At 55.3% G+C, this 26,367-nt stretch overlaps 1 protein-coding gene across 1 annotated transcript; it reads left to right on the top strand.

Annotated features, from left to right (window-relative positions):
* The first annotated feature begins 1,039 nt into the window (after positions 1 to 1,039).
* On the top strand, positions 1,040 to 25,844 carry Nptxr (neuronal pentraxin receptor). The gene is made up of 6 exons (XM_052749228.1): positions 1,040 to 1,049; positions 7,381 to 8,255; positions 17,567 to 17,786; positions 19,458 to 19,705; positions 21,580 to 21,759; positions 22,060 to 25,844. Exons 1-6 carry the CDS (start codon positions 1,040 to 1,042, stop codon positions 22,282 to 22,284), a joined length of 1,758 nt encoding a protein of 585 aa, XP_052605188.1. The 3' UTR covers positions 22,285 to 25,844.
* The last annotated feature ends 523 nt before the right edge of the window (positions 25,845 to 26,367 follow it).

Here is a 26,367-nt window from a genome sequence, read left to right as displayed (position 1 = left end):
TGCCTGCCACACAAGCCTGAGTTTGGATCCCAGCATCTGTGAAAAACCCAGGTGTGGTGGCACCTGCCAGTAACTCCATTGTTGGGGGTGGAGGGGAATTGGGCAGAGACAGGCAGATCTCTGAAGCTCATTGGCCAACAAGCCCAGCCAAATCTACTGGTTTCCCTAGTCAGTGAGAACCCATCTCAAAAGAAGATAAGAGATCGATAGAGGAAGACATTTTACAATCGACCTCCGGCCTCTCTTGTAGATACATGGATGTACACATGCACCCCACACTAGATGAGAGAATCTAGTAAAACCCAGAGGTGACTGAATACATTGAGACTGCACCAGAGGTCGGAAAGATGGGCGAATTGACTGGCCTAAAGTGGCAGCCACTGGGCAAGAGGGAAGTCATTGCTTCCAACAGCGGGCCCAACACAGACCTTCCTGAGTGTCTATGGACACTCTTCTGTTTTGGTTTTTAGAGACAAGGTCTCACTAATGTAGCCCTGGCTGTCCTGGAACTCACTCCGTAGACCAGGCTGGCCTTGAACTCAGAGATCCACCTGCCTCTGCCTCCCGAGTGCTGGGATTGGAAGTGTGCGCCATTATGCCAGGCTTCTGTGGATATTCTTAGCAGGCCCTTCAGCCATGTCCTCAGATCCTGCTCCAGGCACTGGACTCAGGCGGGCCAGATGAGACACAGTGTATCCCCGCAGCATGAGTTTCAATGCGTGAATTTGAGCGTCAGCCCCTCAAATTAGCCATTGAGCGACCTGAAGCCACTAGATTAGCCGCTCTGTGCTTCGGGATCACCGTCTGCAGCATAGGAATGTTGGCGGCGGCGGCGGCGGCGGCGGCACGGGGTTTCCTTGGGATTTTGTGAGGCTTTAGTGAAGCGCTTTGGAGCAGTACCTACAGCGCCTTCTCAGAGAGCTCCTCTCCTTGTCACATGCCTCCTCCCGTTAACCCTGCAACAGTCTCTTCCCTCCACGCCTCCTGTTTTCAAATTCGAAAAACAGCGTGTGGGTCCAGTCGGCTAGTGGCTGCAATTATGGCGGGAGGTAGGCGGGCTTTAGACAGGAGAGACCCAAGGCTGGAGTCACCTGAGGCTGACGAACTAGCCCAGGGACAGAAGCAAGAAGGGCCTGGCTCACGGGGCTTCCCACCTGCCCTGACCTCCTGTGCTGTCCCATTTTCCAGCCAGAGAGCTTCCCTAACCTGGCCCCCATTTTTAGATTCGCCCTGGGTACAGGAGGAACCAGATGGCGTTGAGGGTTGCTGCCAGGCACATATGAAGGGCCACGCAGGCAAGGTCCTGGGGCCCTCCCTTGCTGTAGCCAAATCAGGGCTCTTCAGACCTATTTCCCAGACAAGAAAGGATGTTTCCTGGGCTCTAAAGGCAGTATCTGCAGAGTCCCAGGGTTCCCCAAAATACCCTTTGTGTAGAAAGCAGACGCACCTGGCCCTGCTCAGGGACAAAAGACCCACATGTGGGAAACCAGCTCCTGGAACCTCACAAGTACATGCGGGACTCAGTGGGTAAAGGTACCTGCCGCGAAGAGCAATGGCCTGAAGTCGATCCCTGAGACCCACGTGGTGGGGAGAGCTGACTCCTGCAAGTTGTTCTGTAATTGCCCACATGTATACACATTTCTATCTCCATCACCCGAAATAAATGTAGAAAACTGTAACTGTCCACACAAACCATAGATTAGCATGAGAGACACTGGTGTGGGACCACTAGGCAGGAAGCGGGGGGGGGGGGGGCGGGGGGGGGGGGGCGGGGGGGGGCTGTGTGGCCACCAGGGCTCAGGGGACTGTGCAGGAAGAGGCCATTTCTCAGGACATCCACATAGGACAGGAATGACAGGTGGTAATGGGAGCTAGAGACTGACAGCTGCTGAACTCAAATGCCAGCTTGGCCACCCACTGTCCATGGGACCCCAGGACCAACACTGAGCCTGAGTTCAGCTCCCCCAGGTGGGGACTAAATACTGGGTAGCGTGTAGCTGCAGCCTGGCCATGGGTGAGACCCCATAAGGCAAGACTCAGGAGGAAGAGCCAGTGTCTGGGCGGGGAGGGTGCAGGGAACCCAGCCTGTCCCTCAGAGCAACAGACAGCAGTCTTTGCTGGCTCTGGTCCCACTGGCCTTTCTTCTCCGGGCCTGGCCTGGACTCTGCACAACTCCAGTGGCCCTGCCAGCACAATACACTCTTCCTCCTGCATTGGGGCTCCTCCAGAGCCTGCAGGAACAGATGTCCCCTTTCTGCCCAAGCCTATGGCTGGGTTGGCTTTCTAGCTGCTTCCAGGAAGCGGAGAGTCTGGGTGGAAATCTCTTGGCTTCCTCAGGAGGCATGCTGTCACCCCACTGGCTTCCATTCTCTTCCCATTTGATCAGGGCTCCTCATCCCAGCATCCACTGCAAATGTGCAAACAGTTTTGGGCCCCAGCAGGGCCTTGCTTCCCTCCAAAGAAGCTGAAGTGTGTGGAGTCAGATTTATAAATGAGTCCCGGACTCGAGTCATAAAGGAGGCAAGAGGGCACCAAGAGAGGAAAGCAACACTGGGCACCTAACCCATGCTTAGGAACACACAAGCATTTACCAGTCACCTTCTGAATGTCAGGCACTGTCCTGTGCCCTGGAAATACAAAGCAGTGTGGTAAGAAATGGAGCCAGGGGCCCGGAAGATGGCTCAGTGGTTAGATGTGCTTGCCATCAAGCCTGATTTGAATTCAATACCCAGGACCCATATGGTAGAGGAAAAAGAGAACCAACTCCTGAAAATTGTCCTCTGATCTCTATACATGTATGTGTGTGTGCATATACACTTGAGATAGATAGGTAGATAGATAGATAGATAGATAGATAGATAGATAGATAGATAGATAGATGATAGATATAGCTAGATGATAGCTAGCTAGCTAGCTAGATACATAGGGAATAAAACAGTAAAGAGAAAAGAAATGGTCCCTGCACCTGACCCCTGACCCCTGAAGGAAAGTTCTCGGCAATGTCTTTCCTTACTCCTCATTACATCCTGTCAGTAGGTATCACTGATTCTACAGCTCCGATGGGGGAGATGAGACAGCTCCCGCCAGAGACCAGACCTCATGGAGACTACAATGCACGGTCCTTACAATGGAGAGGTGGCCTCCTTCCCCGTGTTCTGGGAGGAAGGGGTTGCTTTGCTCACAGGCACACCCTCGAGAGGGACATCAGCTCCCCATGTAGCAGTCCTGGGGACAGGAGGTGGGGCTGTGAAAGCTGGTCCCAGCCTACATGTGGGCTGAAGACACGTGAAGGGGCTGCAAGGGAGGGTACCCGGGGCTGGAGGGAGGGAAAGGTGTGGGGTGACCATGCACTCCCTGGCGACATGGAGGAAGCATGGCAGAATGGCTTGGCTTTGGGGATCTAGTGGGTGCCACATTCATGGTTTGTCCAGGACTGAGAGATTCCCCGGGTTGCAGGACACTCACCCCGAAAACTGGGGGAAAGCCCAGGCCATCTGGTGTGAGCTGGCAGCCCTAAGCCCCATGTTCAAATCCTGCGTCTGCTCCCTGCCTGCTGCAGAGACTACCAGGGACCTATCTAGCGACTGCCCGTGTTTGGAATTTTTATTACATTCATTTATTTATTGGAGGGGGCACATGCATGTCGCGGCACTGGTGCAGAGGTCGGAGGACAACTTTCCAGTCAGTTCTCTCCTTTTATCACCTGGGTCCCAGGGATTGAACTCAGATTGTCAGCTTGGCAGCAGGCGCCTTTACCTGCTGAGCCAGCCCACCGACCCGTGTCCTATGTTTTTAGAAGCCATGTAATTACATTTCTTGCACCCATTCCACCCTTTCCATGCCTGCTCCTTTTAAATTAGCCATAGAGTGCTAAACACTAACTGAGCAGAACTTTTGTCTATCTATCTACTTTATTGTATCTGTGGCATAGGTGTGTATATGTGTTCATGTATGTGCAGGTACACATGTATGTGTATGCACATGTGTGTAGAGGCCAGAGGTCAGCATTGGTGTCTTTCTCATCATTTGCTCTACGTCTTATTGTTTGAGACAGTATCGCTCACTGAACTTGCCCTTTTGGCTAGAGTAGCCAGCAAGGTCTTCTAGCTGCCCAGGCCCTACTGCAGTTACAGGCTAGTGCCACCACATCCAGATTGTTGATGTGGTTAGACAGGGTCTCACTATGTAACCCCAGCTGGCCTGAGACTCACTGTGTAGACCAAGTTGGTGTGGCACTCACAGAGATTCCCCTGTCTCTGCTTCCCAAGTGCTAAGATTAAAGGTGTGCACTACCACATCCAAAAAAGAAAATCCTAAAAATCATGTGTTATTTATAACAAAATTCCCTCAACCTAAGAATGGAATGGAAATGAAGAAATAAAAACTTAGGCTTTCTGGGAGTGTATCCCGGGATGGAGCTCCTGCCTAACATGCACAGGCCCTGGGTTCTGTGTCCAGCACTAGAAGAGAAAACAAGAGATGCAAGACTTACGATGGAAATGGGGGTGCTATTACAGTCTTAGGGAAGGTTCCCTGAGAACACCCTGACCATCCCTGCAGGAATTCTTTGTTAGGATAATGGTGGTGCATTCCCAGAAGAGATGGGTCTAGCCTCAGCACTCTGCCCAGAGCAGTGACTCTGCCTGTGGGGAAGCTACCTCAGCGAGTATTCTCTAAGAAGCAGCTGGGGATTGGGGAAGGGGGCTAGAGAGGAATGCTGTCGGCTGCCATGGACCAGTGCAGAGATGGGAGGTATTGTGGTGCCTGGGACATTAGCAGTTTGAGATTACTGCAGGCAGCGGGCACAAGGATGGAAAGCTGAGTTATGCTCAGATTAGCAACTCTCCCTCTGTCAGTCTGACTCTCTCTCTCTCTCAACAGGCTCTCACGAAGCTCATGATGACCTGGAACTCTTGATCCTCCTGCCTCTGCCTCCCAAATGCTACAATTACAGGCATGCACCACACCCTGGCTTTTTGTGGTACTTACTGGGGCTTCATGCCTGCCAGCCAAGGACTCTCACAACTGAATTACATCCCCAGCCCAGACAGAAGCCTTTGTATACTCTCACTATCCCTCATTTTAGAGAGGAGAGACCCAGAGAATGTCAAGATGGCCTGAGATTCACCTCACCTGCAAACTGGCAAGTTAGGGCCAGGTTTGATGGTGAACATCTTTAGTCCCAGCTCTCCGAGGCAGAGGCAGGGGGATCTCTATGAGTTTGAGGTCAACCTGGTCTATATAGAGAATTCCAAGCTAGCGAGGCCTACATAGAAAGACCTTGTCTCAAAAACAAACAAACAAAACAAACCACCAAGCTAGCAGGTTTCATGGATGCTGGGGAAGTCAAGAACCCTCCCCCCAGGGTGGGGCAGAGAGAGACTTCATCACTCACATCACAGCAAGCAGCATTTACTGCACATAGGCAATAGCCCCCTCCCTGTACCTTCACAGAGCAATGCAGGCACCCTAGATGGACACACACAGTAGGTCTGCAGTACAGCAATACACTGTGTGCTAAGAGAGCCTTAGTCGTCTTTTGATGGGCCACAAGCTGACCCACCCCACTGTGCTCCCGGAGATGTGAACTGTACTCTGATCAGCAAGCAGATCTGCTCTCTGAGGGCAACACTCAGTCTGTTTTCCTAGGCCATTTACCATATAGACATCCCTGAAGAGATAGTCCCTGACAAGAGCTGGGGTGCCACTGGCAGGTGTTGAAGCAGAAGGGTGACTCATACCATTGGCTTAATAGTCATGCTAAGCCATTAATAGACCAGTTTAAACAAGATCCAACTCCAGCCCCTGTACTCATCTGTTCTGCTGTCTCCAAACTCTTGGGGTGGCTGATATACTCACATCACAGTTAACTGTGCCGCTCCTCATTGTGGCTTCCTCTTGGCCTCTCCCGGCCTTCCTTGCATCTCAAAGAACATTTTCCTCTGGGGAATTTTGTCTGCCTGTCTGTCTGCATGGACACATTAGAATCAGCTGGGGTGCTGCTGTCTTTTCTGCCCCTAAGGCTTCAGGGGCCCCAGTGCCTGACATGGCCTCCAAAGATCTGAGGCTAGCTTTCCACCTGCGGATGCTTCCTCTGAACCATGCTGCCTGGGCTGGTTTTCAGGTGACTAGCTCCCATCTACTCATACGGCTCTGGGTGTCCATGATGAGCAGATCCTGCCTTGGGTGGGTTCCTATGCTACTTACCACTCAGATCGGGACAACAAACTCTGACTTTGGAGGTGAGTGAGCCGAGGGGACGTATCCCCATGAGCGTGGAGGGGAGCGAGTTGGAACACACGCCCATGGGACACACATGTGGTGTCAGTGGCCAGGTAGGGTCCCCCAGGTTCCTGGGGGCTAATACCCCCTCAGGAATGTCCTGGTCTCCCTTCCAGTCATGTCCACCCTGGCAGCTGTGGAGGTCAGAGACTTTGAGATGGCCTTCCCTTCAGGTCAAGGCTCGGCTCAGGACTTAGTGAACAATTCCCACGAGCCGCAGGCTGCAGTAAGAACCGTCATGGCTTCCCAGAGTTCTTTCAGCCCAAGAATCCACCCCAGGCAGAACGATGGGGCTGGGGCTGGACTGGAAAGGGTGGCAAGGTTTTTAAAATATTTAATTGCGAAGTTCATTTCCAATAGACTGTATATAGACATTTTAGACACGATAAAGTAAAACCTACACACACACACACACACACACACACACACACACACACACACACACACACAGCCTACTCCTGCCTGGTCCTGGCGGCACCAGCTTGCTTCCCACCTGTCACTCTGATGGAGGCTGCAGTGAGCTAGGGGGTTCTCCTCTGGGAACCTTGATGCTTGCAGGCCCAAGGTCTCGGATGGGGGTGCTTCTGATAGTCCCTGCCATCCTAGGGGTGGAGAAAAGTGAACCCTGCTGTGCTAGGAAGTTTGGAGGTGGCAGGTGACACTCAGGTGATCCCAGCAGAAACAGGTTAGGTTAAAATCGCCTCCTCACCCTCGGGTGCTGTCTCTTTTCTCCCCAACTCCCACCCTACGAGTCCTGTCCAGGCAAACGCTGCTCCAAATGCATACCATCTGTGTGACCTTGGGTTGCCACTTGGCCTCCATGGGTCTCAGTTTCCTCTTTGTATCAAGAGCATGCTCACGTTGAGGCTTAACTACAACCAAGCCTGCATCATGCTGAGCCCAGAGCCCTCAGTTTCCTCATTTGTATCATGAGCATGCTCACATAGAGTGTTAACTGCAACCGAGTCTGCAGCATGCTGAGCCCAGAGCCCCGCAGGGGCTCAGCTGTCGGCATTCCCGGAGACCCGGAGAGGACCAGAGCCCAGAGAACAGGGTCGCCCTGGAACCCAGCCATCCAGTCACCGCCCTCCTTGTGAGATGAAGTCCTGGGCGTGGCGCACGCACCCGGGCTCCCGGCACAGAACGGGTGCGGGGCTGGGCCTCGGCCGGCCCCGGGGGAGCGAGTGGGGCGGGGCCGCCGCGCCCGCCTTCTCCTCCTCCCGCCGCGCGGGCTCAGAGCGGCGGCAGCAGCGGCCGCGGCGACATCTCCGGCTCCCGCTCCGGCTCCCGCGCTCCCGGGCCCCGCGCCCCGACCCCGCCGCCGCTCCTGCCGGGGGCCTCGCGCGCCCCCTCCGAGCTTCACGCTGAAGTTCCTGGCCGTGCTGCTGGCCGCGGGCATGCTGGCGTTTCTCGGTGCCGTCATCTGCATCATCGCCAGCGTGCCCCTGGCGGCCAGCCCCGCGCGCGCGCTGCCCGGCGGCACCGACAACGCCTCGGCCGCCTCGGCCGCCGGCGCCCCGGGCCCGCAGCGCAGCCTGAGCGCCCTGCACGGCGCTGGCGGCTCGGCCGGGCCCTCGGCGTTGCCCGGGGAGCCGGCTGCCAGCGTCTTCCCGCCGCCGACCGGGCCCCTGCTCAGCCGCTTCCTCTGCACGCCGCTGGCCGCCGCCTGCCCGTCGGGGGCCGAGCAGGGGGACGCGGCGGGCGAGCGCGCGGAGCTGTTGCTGCTGCAGAGCACAGCGGAGCAGCTGCGCCAGACGGCGCTGCAGCAGGAGGCGCGCATCCGCGCAGACCGGGACACCATCCGCGAGCTCACCGGCAAGCTGGGCCGCTGTGAGAGCGGCCTGCCGCGCGGCCTCCAGGACGCCGGGCCGCGCCGCGACACCATGGCCGACGGCGCCTGGGACTCACCCGCGCTGCTCCTGGAGCTGGAGGACGCGGTGCGCGCGCTGCGGGACCGCATCGAGCGCATCGAGGTGAGCAGCGCGCCGTCGGGGGACACAAGGTGTTGGGGGGCACTGCCCTGACTGCGACGCGCGGGTCTTGGGTCTCCCCTGCTGCCGTCCGGTCACCTGGAGCACGTGGCTGGCACCACGGGAGCGTCCTGGTCCCGATCCCGGCTGGGATCCTGGCACGATGACCGAGGCACTAGAGTGGGAGAATGGTGATCACTTGTAGTGGAAATTGATTAAGGGACAGGTGTGGGGATGTTGGGCACGTACGAGGCTCTCCTTAGATGTCCTTCTACCAGAACCAGAGCAGCACCCGCCCCACACTCACTGCTGTTAGGAAGTACTCCTCTCATGCCCAAGAGTGCCCCATTAACACCAGCCTACTCTCCCCGCACCACCTCCCACCCTCCGGCCACGCCCAGCTTTATATACCTGAAGCTCTGGACTCTTGGGGAGTCAGCGGCTGACTCTCCAATAGGGACCCACTTAGCTCTCTCCTCCTCCTTTTCCAGGTCAGATTCAGGAAGCCGGGGCAGTAGGGACCCTAGTCTGGCTTGTATGTGATGCTAAGCCCACTGATTGATTATACCTATGGTTCCCTTTCTCCCTGTTACAAATTCCCATTCCGGGGAGACAAACAGATTGGGCAGGACAAACAGCCAGGAAGCCTCGGCCATTCCCGGGCATGGACTGATTTCCAGACACAGTTAGATCGGCGACAGAGAGGAGAGATATGGCAAGTGCTGTGGCCCCTGCTCTCTCCCCCAGGCTGAAGCTGGACAGAGGTGAGGAGAGAGCCTGAACTAAATGGGGAGAGAAAGTATGCATATCGCTCCGGACTCAATCTGGGGGTGCAGGAGGAGATATCCATGACCCTAGCCCAGAAGACCACCAGGAAGTCAGCCGCTCACACCCCCACCTTCAAGATGTCGGGCCACAGCCTCCCCTCACCATCCCCAAGGCTTCTACTCCCTTTATGGAAGTGAGAAAATCCACCTCGAACCTCCTGAGCTGAGCAGCAGAGGGGGAGGCCAGCCAGGCCAGCACCCCTCTTCCCTGCCCAGGGGTGAAGTTCCAAAAAGCAAGAGCAGGAAAAAGACCAAGTAAAAAGCTCATAGTCCGCAGGGAAGGGCAGCCTCAGTCTCCTCACCTATACAATGGGCATCGTGACACCGTCTCACCAGACACTCCAATCCCAAAGACACGAACATAATTGTGAGCAAACACTCCCTTTAAGAAGATTGTACTAATGTGAAAATCATTGGCTTTTCCTCCCCTCAACTTTCCCTTCTGCCCTAGCCCTGGCACCACAGATGGCACAGGGGGCCCCTCCCACGTCTGTGACTGGTAGAGCTGGGCTGACCCTGGCCCTGCTCCCTGGCACCTGGCTCTTGGCAGGGTGGGCTTCCCTGCGGTGGGCCTGCTGAGGTGGAGGGATCCTGGCACCTGGGATTTGGCAGCGGGTCAGCTTCCCAGGCGTGGGGAGCCCCGGTTTCCCCACATTCTCCTCCTTGTGTTTGCTGAGTGCAGCGGACATGGGGCTACCAGGTCTGGTTTCTGAGCTTGGCAGCAGTCAGAGTCAATCTCCTGGGGTCATGCTCCCACTCTCAGTGGGGACTCATGCACCTCTCAGCCACTTACATATTTCTCCCGTCTCTTCCCATCCAGTATGGGCAAAAGCCCCAGATTTACAGGGTCTGCTGTCACTGATGCTGCCCCCCCCACCCCGAATCCACTCTTGCTAATGTCCCCAGAGGTCATGACCTGAAGGGGTTTTCAGATCTCTGCCTTGCTGGCTCCTTTTAGACATCTGACCCCTCCCCCATACCACATATCTTTTCCCTTCTGGGCTTCTAGATGCATCTCCCTGCCCCCTCTCACTGCACCACAGCATCTCTGTCTGCTTCAAGATCCTTCTTGGCTCTCCTCTCAGGTCCCCTGGGTGGGCTGAACCACACCCAGGGACTTCCAATGCTCACTCCACATGACCCACAGATCCTGCCCGCATCTGTGTGTGTGAACTCCCAGCTGCCTCTTGGCTGGTCCCTCGACTCCAGGCACATCTGGGGGTATTCCCACCCTGGGTTCCTTCGTGGGGGCACACTCCCCAGCCTGAATCCAGCCACCTGCTTGAATCTGATCTGGCTCCTCAGCCTTCTCTCTCAGGTCTCTCCCGTCTTCTCTTGGGTCAGTCCAACTCCCCTACACACACACACACACACACACACACACACACACACACACACACACCAACACACAAAAACACCTGCTCTAGACTCCTGCCTCCCAGAGCTCTTCCCTGGCCAGACCATGACCACTCCCCACCCCCCATCACCACCCACCTGTGCACCTCTGGGTCACCCCTGCCGCTTCCAGCCAGACCTGACTCTAAAAATAGGTGGAGATGTCAGACTGTCCCCCTCCTCATACCTGCCTCAGGTGGGAGCCACATTTGAGGACTCCCAAGAAAGCATTTGGAAAGAAGTGTCTCAATCCCACTATTCCCTCCCCTTTTGCAGCCCCCTGATACTAGTCCACCAGCCGGCATTGTCACGGAGCAGGGCAGAATTACCGTTTTCCCATCATCACTAGTCTCCGTGGCTGGGGATGAGTGTAGTTGCCTCTGATTCTTCCCTTCCCTTTGCCTCACTATGGCGAAGTTGTTTCCTCTTTAGTCTGTTGAATGGAGCCTTTAGCTGAAGTCCCTGGAGTGCCATTCCCAGGTCAGAGGATGTTGGCTTCTCCTGACTATGGCCAAGAACCACTTTCTGAGGGAACTGGTCCACTTACGTGGCATCCGGCCATGCTGGCGTGTCCTGGAGTTCCATTTTTGTGCTAATGTATGTATAGGGTGAAGATTCAGGATTGGTTTAGACAGAATTTCTTTGACATAAACCCTGTCCTCCTTTGCCCTGCCCCCATTCTGGAGCAGAGCCACGGTGAAGAGCGTCCTGATGGGAATCCCAGCAGATGCTGGGTTCAGGGAAGCCACACTTTCTGATATTCTAACAATGATCGTCCGTATTACTAAGCACTTACCGTGCATCAGGACCTTCACATCATCTCATTTAATCCCTCCCTTCACTCTGTGGAGGAGAAACTATTCCTCTTGTGCAAACAAACCAGACTCAGAGAGGTTAAAACACTGGCCCCAGGTCACCCAGCATCAGAGCCTGGGTTTGACCTATCAGTATCTAGCTCCAGGGTCCTGTCTGGTTCTTTGTGTTGATTCTACTACACTCAGGAATCAGACATTCCCCACCTACAAGACAGTGATCGAATACAAGTGATTCACCTTCATCTTTGGGTGCTAAGAGTGAGCAGCTGGCCCTTTTTAGGTATGTATTATACATTGGCTCCTCCAGTCTCTGTCATGTGAAATAGGCCATGCACGCTTCTGTCTTGGGGAGAAGGGACCCGAAGGCTCAGAGTCTGAGGGATGAAACACAGGCAGACCTCTGCCCCTTGGCCCTGTCAGGGTTCCCCTTTGTAAAGACTCTACAGGGAGAGGCTGGGGTGGAGTTCCATTGGTAGAGCGCTTGCCAAGCATGCGCAAAGCCCCGAGTCCAATCCCTAGCACAGAATAAATGGGGCATTCTGGCACACACCTGTAATCCTAACTCTTAGGAGGTAGAAGCAAAAGGATGAGACTTTTAAAGTCATCCTCGGCTACATGGTGAGTTTGAGGCCAGTCTGGGCTACATGAGCCTCCATCTAAAAAAAAAAAAACTAACAAATCTACAGCAGACCAGATGCTTCCTAGACACCCTGACAGCTCTAAATGGCCCCAGGTAGGCCAGCTGCATGGGACTCACTTATTGCTCAGAACACTCCCTTTCCAGACCTCAGTTTTCATGTCTGTAAAATGGGTGAGCTGGGTTGTGAAAAGCCCCTAACTGAGCCTGTAAGTGGTAGACCTTCATCCTAACGAGAAGCCTGGCTTTGTAAACCCTGGATCTGCTACCCTTCCTTGTGCTGTAACCTTAGACCCTCCCGTGTCTGATCCTCAATGATCCCATCTGTTGAATGGGAAGGGACACCACATGCCCTTTAAAAAAGTCTCTTGTCCTCCTAGGAAGAGAGGCCTTTCCTGCCGGGTCAGAAGCACAACTGCTTTTTTTTTTTTTTTTTTTTTTTTTTTTTTTTTGGTTTTTCGAGACAGGGTTTCTCTGTGTAGCTTTGCGCCTTTTCCTGGAACTCACTTGGTAGCCCAGGCTGGCCTCGAACTCACAGAGATCCGCCTGGCTCTGCCTTCCGAGTGCTGGGATTAAAGGCGTGTGCCACCACCGCCCGGCCACAACTGCTTTTTATTGCTGTGGTCTACCACACATCCGTGGTCTGCAAGGGTTCATGTCTCACTTTTTTTTTTTTAAAGAGTTATTTATTTAATATGTGTACAGCATATGTGACTGCAGGCCAGAAGAGGGCACCAGATCTCATTACAGATGGTTGTGAGCCACCATGTGGTTGCTGGGAATTGAACTCAGGACCTCTGGAAGAGCAGTCAGTGCTCTTAACCTCTGAGCCATCTCTCCAGCCCTCACGTCTCACTTATAAAGGGTACAAATCCCGAGTGGACAGATCGGGGCAGGTACATGTGGGCGCCCCTAGGAAGGCACTCCCAGGTGACAGTTAGAGCCTTCCCAGGTCCTGACGGCTCCCTTGGGCCCCCCAAAGCCACTGGGGTCCCCCCATTCTGGCTGTGGTCACCATTAATGAGTTTTTGTTGTTGTTGTTGTTGTGTGTGTGTGTGTGTGTGTGTGTGTGTGTGTTTTCTTGATTTTTTTGAGACAGGGTTTCTCTGTGTAGTCCTGGAACTCGCTTTGTAGACCAGGCTGGCCTCGAACTTGGAGATCCGCCTGCCTCTGCCTCCCGAGTGCTGGGATTAAAGGCATGCGCCACCACTCCCGACCTATTAATGGGTTTTGCTTGTATTGGAACCTTGAGCGGTTTTGTGCCTGTGCCACTGAGTCAGGTGGCTGTGGCAGCAGCCACTTGTCACTGTGTAGAGGCACCACCCACCACCCACTAGCCTGTTCTGAGGACGCACCTTCAGATTCTGCCTAATTCTAGCTTGAAGCTTCTGTGAACACTGTATGGTCTCTTCGGGTGGCCATCAGCCCTCCTTTCTGCTGGCCCTGGCCCTGCAGTGGGATGCCTGGGTGCCAGCAGGGACATATATTTAGCATCTGTAGGTACTGTGACACATTTTCCCAAAGTGGCTGCAAGTCTCCACACCCACCCAAGAGCAAGCCTCGCCCACCAGGCCTGGTCATTTGCGAGCTTCCCTGAGCTGGTGGGTGTAAAGCGCTCGGGACTCTCAGGGTTTCAATGTGTATGGTTCTGCTAATTCATGATGGCCCGCACTGTGCCACTCTAGAAGTCTTTGTCCATGGTGGGATGAGGTCAAAGGTTAAGCTGCTCACAAAGGAATCAGCTTAACAGGGTGACTCCGGGATGGTTTGAGTGTCTTATCCCTGTTGAACCCTGAGGACAACAGTTGAGCCTGTGTGTCCTCCATAGTTCTACCTAGGGGGAACAGGATCAGAGAGGCCAAGGGACTTGTCCAAGGCCCACAGCACGGTGGGGCTAAGCCAAGACTATTGCCAGGATTTCTGAGTCAAATGATCTGGGATGGGGGATCCTGTCTTTGCTGGGGACACCAGGGGAGGCTCAGCACCGCCAGGATTGTGCACAGGTGCCTCCGCTGGCCTTTTGTTCAAGTCACCCAACTCCAACACCTCCCTTTTCCCCTCAGTAAAGATAATAGTAATAGTAACAACTGCTCGAGGGCCACATGTGACACACGGTCTTAGTTCCTGCCTTCCAGTTCACCACGTACGAGCCGAATGTAGGAAGTATTCAAAATACAGCCTGGCTTTCCCAGATGACGGCCACGAGGGTCGGAGTGGTCGAGCAGCTTCCATAAGTGAGAAATCCAGCAGCAGTGCAGACCGCCCGGCTGAGGTGATGACTGTCACTCAGGCATCTCACTGCCAGAGCACACGCCGTGGCTGCGTGAACGAGCGAACGAGGGCTCAGAAGCCCCGACAGAGCTTGGAACCCCCTTCTCTTCTTGGAGCATCTTGGCTCGGGCTTGAGGGAAGCTGCCATCTGGGAGAGCAGGAGCTCTCTCGGGCGAGGATGGGGTGGGGCAGGAAGAGTATTCCTGGCAGAAGGAACAGCATGTGCTGAAGCCTCAGGGTGAGACGGATTTGGGGTGTCGGGGCACGGACACCTCATCCTGAATCAACCATCTCACCCCTGCCTCCTGCCTGAGCCACCTCCTCCCCCAGTCACCTGACGTCTGGCGGTGCCGACTGATGACCGTCCTGTGCCTAGCTCTTCTCCCAGTGTAATAATTTGACAGATGGTTTCAGGGCTGGATATGGGAAAATGTGTATCCTTTCAAGACATTTATTTACTTATTTTTGAGATGGGGTCTCGTGTAACCCAGGCTGGCCTTGAACTCAATGTATAGCCAAGGAAACCTTAAGCTTCTGACCCTCCTGACTTCACCTCCTGAGGGCTGGGGTCCTAGGGTGTGTACCACCACAGACGGTTTGTGTGGTGCTGGGGCCCTCTGCTGAGCTGAGTCTCCAGCCCCTTTAAGGCATCGTGTTGGTGGCAGTGACAACAACCAGCACTCAACCTAGCTCCCAGACCTGCTCCCCTGTGGGCTCGGAGACAATATTGCTCTTGTGCTGAGAGGGAAACTGAGGCACAGCCTCTTTTAATAACAAGCCACTCAGCTGGAGTCAGGGTGTGAGCCGGCAGGACTTGCAGGATATGGGCACAGTTGGGCGGAGAGGCCTGTACTGCTGTCCCCAGAACCTGGGCTGGGCAGGCGGGGTGGACTGCACGGACCTGAAGTCAGGCCCTTCCTCTACGCCTGTCCCAGAAGAAGCAGCCACTTGCATGGAGCCAAGGCAGTTGGCTTTCCTGCTCCCCCCCCCCCCGCCCCGCCCCTCAGCCGTGCCACACTGGCAGGATTCTCCTATGGGGCCCTCTGTGAGACTGCCCACAGTGTGACACAGCCTGCCTTTCCTGGCTTTCTCACGGCCACTGAGGCCATCCCTTTAGGTTTTCCTAGCAGCCGGGGCAACGCTACATACCCACTTTGCAGAAGAACAAACTGAGACTCAGAATGTGAGCGTTGGTACGAGGAGTGGGCACGGGACTGCTGTGCCTCAACACCCTGGTCTCTAACTTAGTCCTCAGGAGGTAGGAGCAGCTGAGAAGTGTTTGTCCCATGTCTGGTGTCAGCAATGCCGCTGTTCTTGGCATTCCCTGTTGAGTACTAAGGAGCCTCCCACTCCCACCGCCCCTCCCCATTAGCTCGTGATGGCTGAGCTGGGCCGAGAACCCTGGGATTTGGCTCGAGGCCCAGATATAATAAACTCTACCACCGACTCCCAACAGCCCACCTGGAGTCCAGCCCTCCCTTCCTGCCCTATCAGGCACTGTGTGGGGGACAGTGTGACATCATCTCCGCTGTCCCCCTACCATCTCAGGCTGGGGCCCACTTGGCACGAGGCCCAGAGCCCACGCCATGCAGCCTGCGCCTGTGGCAGATGGAAGGGAGGTGGGGGCGTCCTGTTTCTCTGATTCACATGCTGGGGTGGGGGGATGCTGCAGCCCAGCCTCGGAGCCCCCTCCTCCCTGGCCTCCTGGTGCCACCAAACAGGAGCTTCGACAAAGGACAGCTTGTTCACTTCCCCTGGCCACCTGTGTGTCTGTCCCCTTGAAAGAAGCAGCCAAACCCTACAGTGTCCTGGTCACTACTGGGAGGGAGGACCCCCAGCTGGAGACAGGACAGTGTCCCTTGGCATCCCATGAGCATCTTGAGCCTTGAGGCACTGGCCCTGCCCCTGAGGACAACTTAGTGACCCTTTCAGCCTAGGTGACCTAGCCCTGGCCTTGCTGGTCATTTTGCTTGGTGACACCGGACATGCCTCTTAACCTTTCCTGTGCTAAGGGGACAAGTGTGTCCTTTGTGTTGATGGACTCTGTGGCACAAGAGCTGCTGTGGTAACCAGCCTCCAGCTGAGGAGGTGCAGGGCCTCACCCTTAGCGCTGCTGCTGTCCCTCATGAGCAGGGTAGTGGGGTGACGGCCTGGTGCCACCATTCTGTCCGTCCCCGTAACACCCCATGTGAGAACTGTGGTCAGGACTGTGGTGCACAGGGAGAGAGGCCCATAGCCTGGCTGGGGTGTGGGTCAGCCACAGGGTTTTGGGTGCATGGGTTGTTGTGTTGAAAGGCAGCAGCGGGGCGCAAGCCACATCCACCCTCTGGATCTCTCACGGCAGGGAAGCTCAGTGGGAGTCACAGGGAGCCTTCAGTCACTTGCCTGCAGCTCTCCATCCAGCTCACCAGCAGCAGCAGCCACATGCTCCTGTCAGCATCTTTCATGAATCCCCCTGGGGAGCCCTGCACCCCCCCTGTCCCATCTGTCCCCAGCTCTGCTGAGTGGCTCCCACATGAGGTGTGAGGTTTCCTCAAAGGACTGGAGGTCTTAGGCAAGTTCAAACTTAGCCCTCGCCTCTGCTCAGAGAGTCCTCCCAAGTTGTTCATTGACCAATCATGAATGAGCACCTGCCATGTGCCACAAGCACCTACTGTGTTCATGAGCACCTACTAGGATGTATTCACCAGAGAATGCCCTGTCCAGAACCTGTGGCCTTGCCTGCCTGCCTCAATTCTGCCTACTAGGGTTTAAGATAGGACGAAGAGGGACTATGGACGCTACCTTCATCCTGGGCTGGATAGTGTCAGAGCCTGCCTTGGGACACCCTGAATGAGACAGACATTGGTACCAGCAGGCTCTGTTTATTGGTATTTGCCACATAAATCCTCCCCAGAACAGTTCCAAGATGGCAGTACAATTGTCTCATGAGGAAATAAGTTCAGAAGAGTCTACAGGTTTTCCCAGCATCATACAGGTGGTTGGTTCCCAAGCTGGGTTGGGATCGTGACCACAATCCCAAAATAATGATACCAGAGTCCCATCCAGAAGGCTTTGCAGCAGGCATGTCCTGGGAGGTCACAAGTGCATCCTAGCAGGCCCCGCCCTCCCTCAACTATGTTCCAGCCCTTAGAGGGGGATTTGTGCCATAGAAGCCCAGCCATAGAAGGCTCTAGAAGCCCCCAGTGTGATGCTTTTCCACTCCGAAGCTGTGCTTGCACGAGTTCTTACCCCCTCTGCATTCCAGCTCTGTTTCTTTGCTCCGCTCATCCCAGCTTTGCCTACCGGAAGCCAGGCTCACCAGTGGTGGCCGGCAGAGTGGTGGCATCTCCATGTGACATCACCACCCTTCCTTTTCCTCTGGAGCAGCAGGAGCTCCCGGCCCGCGGGAACCTCTCCTCGGCACCAGCGCCAGCTGTGCCCACCGCCCTGCACTCCAAGATGGACGAACTAGAAGGCCAGCTGCTCTCGAAGGTGCTGGCCCTGGAGAAGGAACGTGCTGCCCTCAGTCACGGCAGCCACCAGCAGCGACAGGAAGTGGAGAAGGAGCTGAACGCCCTGCAGGGTCGCGTGGCAGAGCTGGAGCACGGTAGGTCCCAGGGTGCAGATGGCTGAGCCGCCAGGCCCTGATCTCTGGCTGCCACTTCCAGAGGCTGTTGAACGTGAGAGAAGGAGCCTACTTGGGGATTGCTGTCACTCTCAAAGCTGCTGACAATTAATTGTCATTTTCTGGTTCTGCTGGGTCCAGGAGCTGGCTGTGCAATGACAGGCTGGCTGATTTAATCTTCACTAATGGCAGGCTTTTTCACAGGTAATGAGAATGAGTTCGAGAGAGGGCAAGTGACTTGTCAAAGGTCACATAACCAGGGAGTAGATGGTCTAGACTGTAGTGGATATCTGTTCTATCTATGACCTTAAAGCACAACCCCTAGAGATACAGCAGGTAATTGTCCTACCTATGACCTTGAAGTATCTGCCCCTGGGGCATGGCCCCGGGCCTATCTTTAAGACCTGAGATTCACATAGCAGTGCTTTTCTCTCCCTCATGGATTGGGATGCTGGGACGACCCAGGCAGATTTTTCGAATTACTCGACCTATGACCAGATCCTTCAGACTCCATGGCCTTGCATTTAGCTATCTGTAATTAGCACCTTTTACTAATCTGCCAGCCTTCTGTCATTTAATTAACCCCCCAGGCCTGGCACTGCCAGGGGTCAGAGAATCATAAAGGACAGTGTGTAGATGCAGGTATCAGGACTCCTGGGTTCTAAGTCTGTCACAGACTTGCTCTGTGACCTTGAAAGGTCATTTCCTCAGGCCACACTGTCTTCACCTGAGAGATGGGGAGCGGGATTAGGGACATATGAGTTCTGATGGGCCCTTGTGAGGGCAAGTTGGGGAGACCAGGGAAGCTAGGTGTGGCTCAGGTGTCTTCCTGGAAGAGGGATCTTAAGCCAGCTTTGGGGAGCAGAAGCAGAAAGTACCTGTGGGAGCCAAGGGGCCATGCTGGTTTCAGCTGTCGGGGAGCAGTGGACCTGGGGAGCTCCAGGGAGGCACCCAGTTGAGTACTTGAACTGTGGCAGCCAGCGGCCCTTCCTCCCCACTCAGTCCAGCTACTCCCCCGCTACCACACCAACACCCCTGAGGACCAGGAGAAGTACCTCTTAACTGCCTGCAGGACAGAGGAGGGAGGTCATGGTAGCCGCCCTCCCTATCACCTCCCATCCTGGGGCCCCATGCCTGTCTCTATACTGAGTTGAGTCTTTGACTCTTTGTTCAAATCCAAGCCCTGCCACTTACTTTCTCTGTGACCTTGAGAAAATAACCTCTGTGTGCCAAGGTGTACATACCTGAAGAATGAGGATTCTAACAGTACCTGCCTTTTGAGCTTATGAGGAAGTGACATGCAGAAGGTCCTTAGAACCAGCCTGCCCCAGAGCACCACAGAAGGCTTCTTAAGTTGATGAACAACTGTAAACAGTCATGATCATAACTAGTATTTGATGAGCCTGCCAATCCTCACAGTGTGGAATGGAGGACGTGTCATTAGCCCATTTTACTGAAGAAATGGAGGCCCAAGGAGGTTGCCTTTATCTCACTGAGACTCACAGGTCAGAAATTAGTAATGGCAAGATTTGAACTCGGGACATCTGAAGTCCAGAGCCGCTGGGCCTCATCCAATCACACCTGCGCCCCAGTGGACTGGAGCCATTAGCCCTCATTGCTCAGTGTCCACTGACCCTGCCCTGTCCCCTCCAGGGTCCTCGGCCTACAGTCCCCCAGATGCCTTCAAAATCAGCATCCCCATCCGCAACAACTACATGTATGCCCGCGTTCGCAAGGCGCTGCCTGAACTCTACGCCTTCACCGCCTGCATGTGGCTGCGCTCCAGGTCCGGTGGCTCCGGCCAGGGCACCCCCTTCTCCTACTCAGTGCCCGGGCAGGCCAATGAGATCGTGCTGCTGGAGGCCGGCCCTGAGCCAATGGAACTGCTGATCAACGACAAGGTGGGTGGAGTCTAGGACACTGGGCGGGGCTTAGGGCCCAGGGGCAGGGGACGGGTGGGCTCTGCTTCCCAAAGCACAGGGCCCCGAACTACCTCGGGGCTGAATGTGAGTTGACACTGTTCTCCTGTTCACCATACTCAGCATACATTAAAGACCTACTGTATGCTGAGTTCGGTTCTGGGAATATAGACAATCCTGATGCAGGGCTGGCTGAAGCAGGGCAAACAGGCTGACTTCCAGGTCACGTGGCTAGAGGCCAGCCTACAGGCATCGGCACCCCGAGCCCTGTGCATTCTCCTGAACCGGGGAGGAGGGGCGGGGAGGGGGGGGATGGAGAACTACTAAAGGGCTTGTCTGGAGAGAGGCGGGCTGCTGGTGATCCCCAAAGCAGATACCACAGGTCACGCTCTCCTGGGACCAGCCCACAAGCTATACATCTGGGAGCTCCACTTGGTCCAAGAGACAGGAGGCAGTGGCCCAGGGGGTCATTGTGTTGCCTTGGGGTCCCAAGATCACAGGGGTGACCAGGCTTCATGTGAGAGGGCTGTCCTGACCTCTTCATCTTGGCTTGCCTCCGCCAACTGGCAGAGGGCCGCACTAGGCTCTCGAGATGGAGAATTCAGCACCCTGGACAGGGCACCGTGCAGTCCTCTCTGTTCCGGCCTGCAGCCCTTCCCCGCTCCTTCCTCTGCCTTTTCTCAGCTGGAAGCACCAGCTTTGCCGACCCATAGCCAATTCCTTGTCCTTCCAGGGGGATTCTGTCAGCAGGTTTCCACCCCCCCCCCCGACCCCCGCCGGCGTCCCCTGCAGCCCCCAGCTCTGTGATAAAATGCCTGGCCCACAGTTCGAGGCGCAGTCCATCTTGGAAAGGCAGGGAGGCAGGAGCAGCTGTAGCTGTGAGGGTGAGAGTGTCGGGAAGCAGAGATGGATGCGGGCTCTCAGCTGGCTTCTTCCTTTTTATTCAGTCTGAGAACTGCATCCCATCAGCCACATTTGGAGTAGGCCTTCTTCCTACCAGATCTCTCTAGAAACTCCCTCATTAACAGTAATGCCCAGAAGTAAGTCTTCTGGGTGATTCCAAATCCAGTCAAGCTGACAGTGGAGATGAACAGTAACAGGCAAGGTTGTCCCTGAAGCCCTGCTCTCCCATGCAGGCACAATTCATTCAAGGCCGTGCCCAGATCCACCCTCTGAGTCTGGAATGGAGCCTGGCACCCAGCAGGCATCAGAGAATGCCTTATGAAGTCGTGATCTCAGAGCACTTGTGAGATAAAGGAGCCTTTAAAGCCACGGACAAGTGGCTTTCACCTCACAGACCAACACCAAGCCGTCAACAGGCTTCCAGAGCACCACCAGCAAGAGCCCCCAGGTTGCGGCTAGGCTCGTGATTGCTTAGCCATATCTGCCTTGGGTGCAGGAAGAGGCCGCGACTGTGTATGCTCTCTCCCACTTTGCAGATGAGGCCCTGAAAGAAAAGAACAGCCTCCCCAAAGTCACATAAGGGATGGTGGCAGATCCAGGGCCAGACCCTGGGGCCCAGCCTCTGAGTCCAAGGCTCATTCTGTCCTAGTGAATGAGCTCCACTGTGTGCTGGGCACTGTTTTAGGTGTGTAAGGAAGATGGGTTTGTGGTCCCTGTCCCTACCATGGGTGACCTTGAAGCCCTGAAAACCAAAAAGATAGTCCCTGTGACCTCAAGGGAGGTGCTTGGTGGGGTCACGTGAGAAGAGGAAGAGCAGGGACAAGAAAGGCCATGGATGGAATGCAAGTCAGGCCTTGGGTTCTGTCCCCAGAGGCGAGCTGTGAGGCTGGCTGCAGAGTCACCCCACTTCTCCAGCCTTGGGCCTCTCACCTGGGTTTGCGTCCTGTGTCCAGGTGGCCCAGCTGCCTCTGAGCCTGAAGGACAACACTTGGCACCATATCTGCATTGCCTGGACGACCAGGGATGGGCTGTGGTCTGCCTACCAGGACGGTGAGCTGCGGGGCTCTGGTGAGAACCTGGCAGCCTGGCACCCCATCAAGCCACACGGCATCCTTATCCTGGGCCAAGAACAGGTAAGGCTCAGGTAGCGTGCACCCCCGAGTCATTACCCTGCTCCCTCTGGGTCCCCTGACAAGGAAATGAGAGGAAGTGAAAACAGCAGCAGTGAGCATCCTGTTTAACCCACCAGTTTGCAGACGGGCAGCGGAGAGCTAAGGAGGCGCGTGGAGTGGGGCTGGCATAGGGCATGAACCTTGGGAGTGGGGCTAGAACCTTGGGAACCTGGCTTTGGCAGGTGCAAACCTGGCGGGCTTGCCTCTCCTTGTCCCCTCATTCCTCGTCTCTCTCCTTTCTCTGTTGCTCTCCCGGCCCAGGATACCCTGGGGGGCCGGTTTGATGCCACCCAGGCCTTCGTCGGTGACATTGCACAGTTCAACCTGTGGGACCATGTCCTGACACCTGTCCAGGTCCTAGGCATGGCCAACTGCACTGGGCCACTGATGGGCAATGTCCTCCCCTGGGAAGATAAGCTGGTGGAGGCCTTCGGAGGTGCCAAGAAGGCTGCTTTCGATGTCTGCAAGGGGAGGGCCAAGGCATGAGGGGCCACCTTGTTCAGGGCCCCTCCCTTGCCTGTCACTTTGGGGACCTTTGAAGGGGCATTTCCCTCCTCGGCCTGTCCATGTGCTGGTCTTCCCTCCTACCACACTCTTGGCCGTACCTCCCACTTCCCATCACAGGCACCCATACCTCCAGAATACCCTGCCCTGGATGGATGTCTCCTCAGCCACCTGGGTAGGGACCAGTATCTCAACTGGTTCAACCTAGGGGAGTTGAGGCAGTTCCGCCTCCTGGAGATGTGTTGGCTTGGTCTCTCCTCTCACACACTCTGACCTCCCACCAGTCACAGCAGACCCCTCTAATTCCAACAACATCCCCTGAGGAGTTGTGGGTATAGGTGGCCTTTGACCCTCTCATTCCTTATGCTTCAGGCCTACATCAGGCCGTAGAAGGGATGCCAGAGATGTATGAGATCAGACCCTCCTTGTCTGTCTTCCTCAGTTGCCCACAGGGCCTACAGGATCATTGCTGCCACTGCCCCCTCCCCCTCCCCCTCCCTCCTCGCACCAGTTTCTTTGTGTGTTGTGGTTTGGATGTTGGTTTGATGTCAGTTCAAGGCCCACCTCAGTTTCCAGGATGTTCCCTTCCCAGCTCCCACCTAACAGCTAGGGACCAAGACCTTAGAGGCCAAAGGACTCTCATCACCCCCTGTACCCACTGGCAATGTTGCCCACCAGCATGGTTGACGACCCACCCCCGTGCCCAAGACAGGACCTGGGTCACTCTAGCCTCGCTTGAGAGCATCCAAGGCAGAGGTACTGTGACCCAGGAGACATTTTCCTGCCAGGGCCCGGTGGCTTAGCCACCATATCAGTTTCTTCTGCATGGCCCTGGAAAGGCTGGAGGATACTGAGGGAGGGCAGAGCACCAAGTGAGAGAGAGGACGTCTTGTTTCATAGTCAGCCCTGCTGCTGACTTCCTGTGTGGCCTTCTCTAAGAACCTACCCTTTCTGGGCCTGGCTTTCCTCCTTTGTGAGCTGAGGCCCTAGTGTTTGTTGGTTGCTTCTGAGAGTGCCACACTTAGAACATGATACCTGGCGGACAGAGCAGGCAAGGACAGCACTAAAGGCCCAGTGGCTTAGCACAGAAGGTTCTGGAACTGGATAGCACATGGGATCGGGCTAGGCAAGGGTTAGGGTCACAGCTGGCTCAAAGGTCAGGGTCAAAGACAAGGTTCACGGCAGACCAGATACACGTAAGGATTAGCTCCCATTGGATCCTTCACCCTTGCTTTTCTGAGAGCGTCTCAGCTAGCGGCTTCCTGGTTCCTGTCTGTGAGTCCTTACCACCTACCCCAGGAGCATGGAAGAATGTCAGTGCTGAGAAAGGCCACCCGTCGTAAGCTCTTACTTGTAGAAGATGGGGAAGAGCAGAGAGAGGGTAATGCACTTGTCCAGGACCACACAGCACAACATGGCAGGCCCAGGGCTTCTGAATTCCTCCTCAGTGCTCCTTCCTGTGTACCATACTGCCTGTCCTTGAGGGTCCTTTGAGCCCAGCTTATACCTGTACAGGGAGGGATTTGAGAGGGCCGCAATGCTTTCCAACAGGGCACTAGAACATCTTTATGGGATACCCAGCCTCAGGGGTGAGGGAAAGAGCCAGGACAAATAGATAACCGAGGATGCAGTACCCTCCTGGTCCCTCTCCTAAGTACTGGAGCAGTAGCAGGGCTGGCTGAATCAGTGGGCACTGGTGCCCCGCCTCTACCGCCACCAGCTTCTGTCCCTGAATGTGCTCCTCATGGCCATTCAGCCTGGGACATGACGCAGGAGTGGGAGGTTGCAGCCCATGCCAGGGAAGCGTGTCCAAGACTTGCGTCTGGCCTGCAGATCTCTGTTTCCATTTTGAGAACAGCTACATGGCTCAGCACCTCCATCCCCATCCCCTGAAGATAGTTTCAGTGGCTTCACCCAGACCTGCTGAGATCCCCGTTGCCCAGTAACAGCCAATGACATCAGCCCCAGTGCTGGGTCAAGTGTCTGTCGTTCAAGTTGTTGCCGGGTGACAGCTGGCTTCAGAACTTAGACCTCGGGGACTCTGAGCCTCATCAGGCTTTTGCTATTGTTCTAGAAGAGGTTGCTTTAGAGGAGGCCTCGGAGGACAGAGTCTTAGGAAGGATGTGGCAGAAAACTGCCGGGTCATTTGAGCCCACCAGACACACCATCCTGATCCTTTCTGCTTTGTCACAGTGGTAATGAGAAATGACACCTCAGCTGCATTCCCGTGCAAGGTCACTCTGGTTAAACTCCAACCACCTCCCAACCCCCCGGGAGAAAGAAATGGAGACATTGGGGCATGTCTCTTGAGTGTGGATCACTAGGGAAAGGGCTGGCTATTTCTAAAGTCCCCACCTATTCTCGTCTGTTGTGCTATGAATATTCCCTGAGCACGTGGACCCCTGTTTGGATGCCTCCGCTGCTCCCAACAAGACATCTGTGACCCTGAGCTGCTCCTGGGTCTGAGGAAGATGGAGCTGGGCTTTTTAGGCAGCCTTAGACACTGCAAACCGCAGAGTGCTCTACCTGCACCATCTGGTTGTCCTTACAGCACAGGGACGAGGTAGGACTGTTCTCGGAGAACAGGAGAGGAGGTCAGGACTCTGAAAAGGTAAAGTAACTTGCCCGGTATGAATTGGCCAACTGGTAACAGTGCAATTTCTATTTGGAGGCAGGTTACATGCCCAGAGGATGGTGCCACCTCCTTCAGAGTGCAGAAGGAACAGAGATGAGGTGTGGGGCTCAGGGTCAGTGAAGGGTTTCTCATCTATGCTCAAGCCTCAGCCTCTATCCGGGCTGCAGTTTACAGGGCAGGGAAGGCGTGTCTCTGGAATGGAGGTAGGAAAGCAGGCGGAGGTGGCTCCTCCTCAGCTTCCTGTTCTGGACAAGGCCTAGACCAGGTGCTCTGAGCTGATCTCTGCCAGCTTCCCCATCCCTGAAGCATGAAGTGGCCTCTCCCACATCCCAAGGCATCATCTCACTCCAGTTACACATGAACGGGGACCACAGACAGGAACATGGGGATCTGTGGGAGGGAACTCAGCCCTCGGCTTACAGATGGGGAAGCTGAGGCCTGGCCAGGGAGCTCACATGACCCTCGACGCCCCTCGACTGTGCTTCATCTTCTCCGTTTCCCCCAAAACTGGGTCTCACCGACCTGTAAGTCCCAGCACCTTTGGCCTGAGGAAACTGGGGAAGTGTCTCCTCCCAGATAAGGGCCTCCTCTCCTCACCCCTTAATTCCAGCTGCCTGCCACCCCAGATCCCACCTCTCACCCTATCCCCTGCCCCTGCTGGGTGGGGAACCGGCTCCTTCCCAGACTGAGCAGCCAGCGTGAGCATGTGAAGTCATCGTCGTCATCGGACACTGTGAAATGAATGCCCTCCACTGCCCTCCACCCTCCTCACTCTGCTCTATTTTGTATATAAGTGACATGAGATACTTGGTGTGTGTGAGTGTGTGTGTGATCTGTGTCATGGTTTTGTTACCATTTTTGTTTTTGTAAATTTGAATGTTCAAAATAAATGTGTGGTTTACTCGGAGGAGGCTCTTCTTGAATGTGGGAGTTGGGGGCGGGGGACACCCTGACCCCCACAGAGCAACATCTGTTTCTAGCCTGCCCCAAAGCCTCACCCATCTATACATGCCCCACACCTGGCCTGGCCAGTTCCACTGAGCTAGACTCAGATATACCATTTCCTAGGATTTCCGAGGAAGGCTGCATAGAATCAAGTCCCACGTGGAAAGTGCCCCAGTTCTAACTCGGCTTTGGCCTCATTCCTAACACCCCTTCCCCACCTGTGCTCCAGTTCCAGGATCCGGGTCTCTGGTGCTGCTTAGGACCCAATCTTCCTGAGTCACATGCCCAGACCCCAGGAGAGCTGCATCCCTTGGGGGCCTTGGGAGCTGGTATAGAAGAGAAAGACTATGGTACCACAGCCCCTCTGCTGCTCGATTTCCCCTTTCCTTCCCTCCCCAAGTTTTGTCTAGGCTCATCTGGTGCCTCTGACCTCTAGACTGGACTCAGACCAGCACTAGGATCTACACTATCTTAGGGGGAACTTA

This window comes from Peromyscus californicus, unplaced genomic scaffold, assembly GCF_007827085.1.
Source record: "Peromyscus californicus insignis strain IS unplaced genomic scaffold, ASM782708v3 Scaffold_20__1_contigs__length_68692818, whole genome shotgun sequence".
Lineage (NCBI taxonomy): Eukaryota > Metazoa > Chordata > Mammalia > Rodentia > Cricetidae > Peromyscus > Peromyscus californicus.
This window is presented reverse-complemented; position numbering and strand designations above follow the sequence as displayed.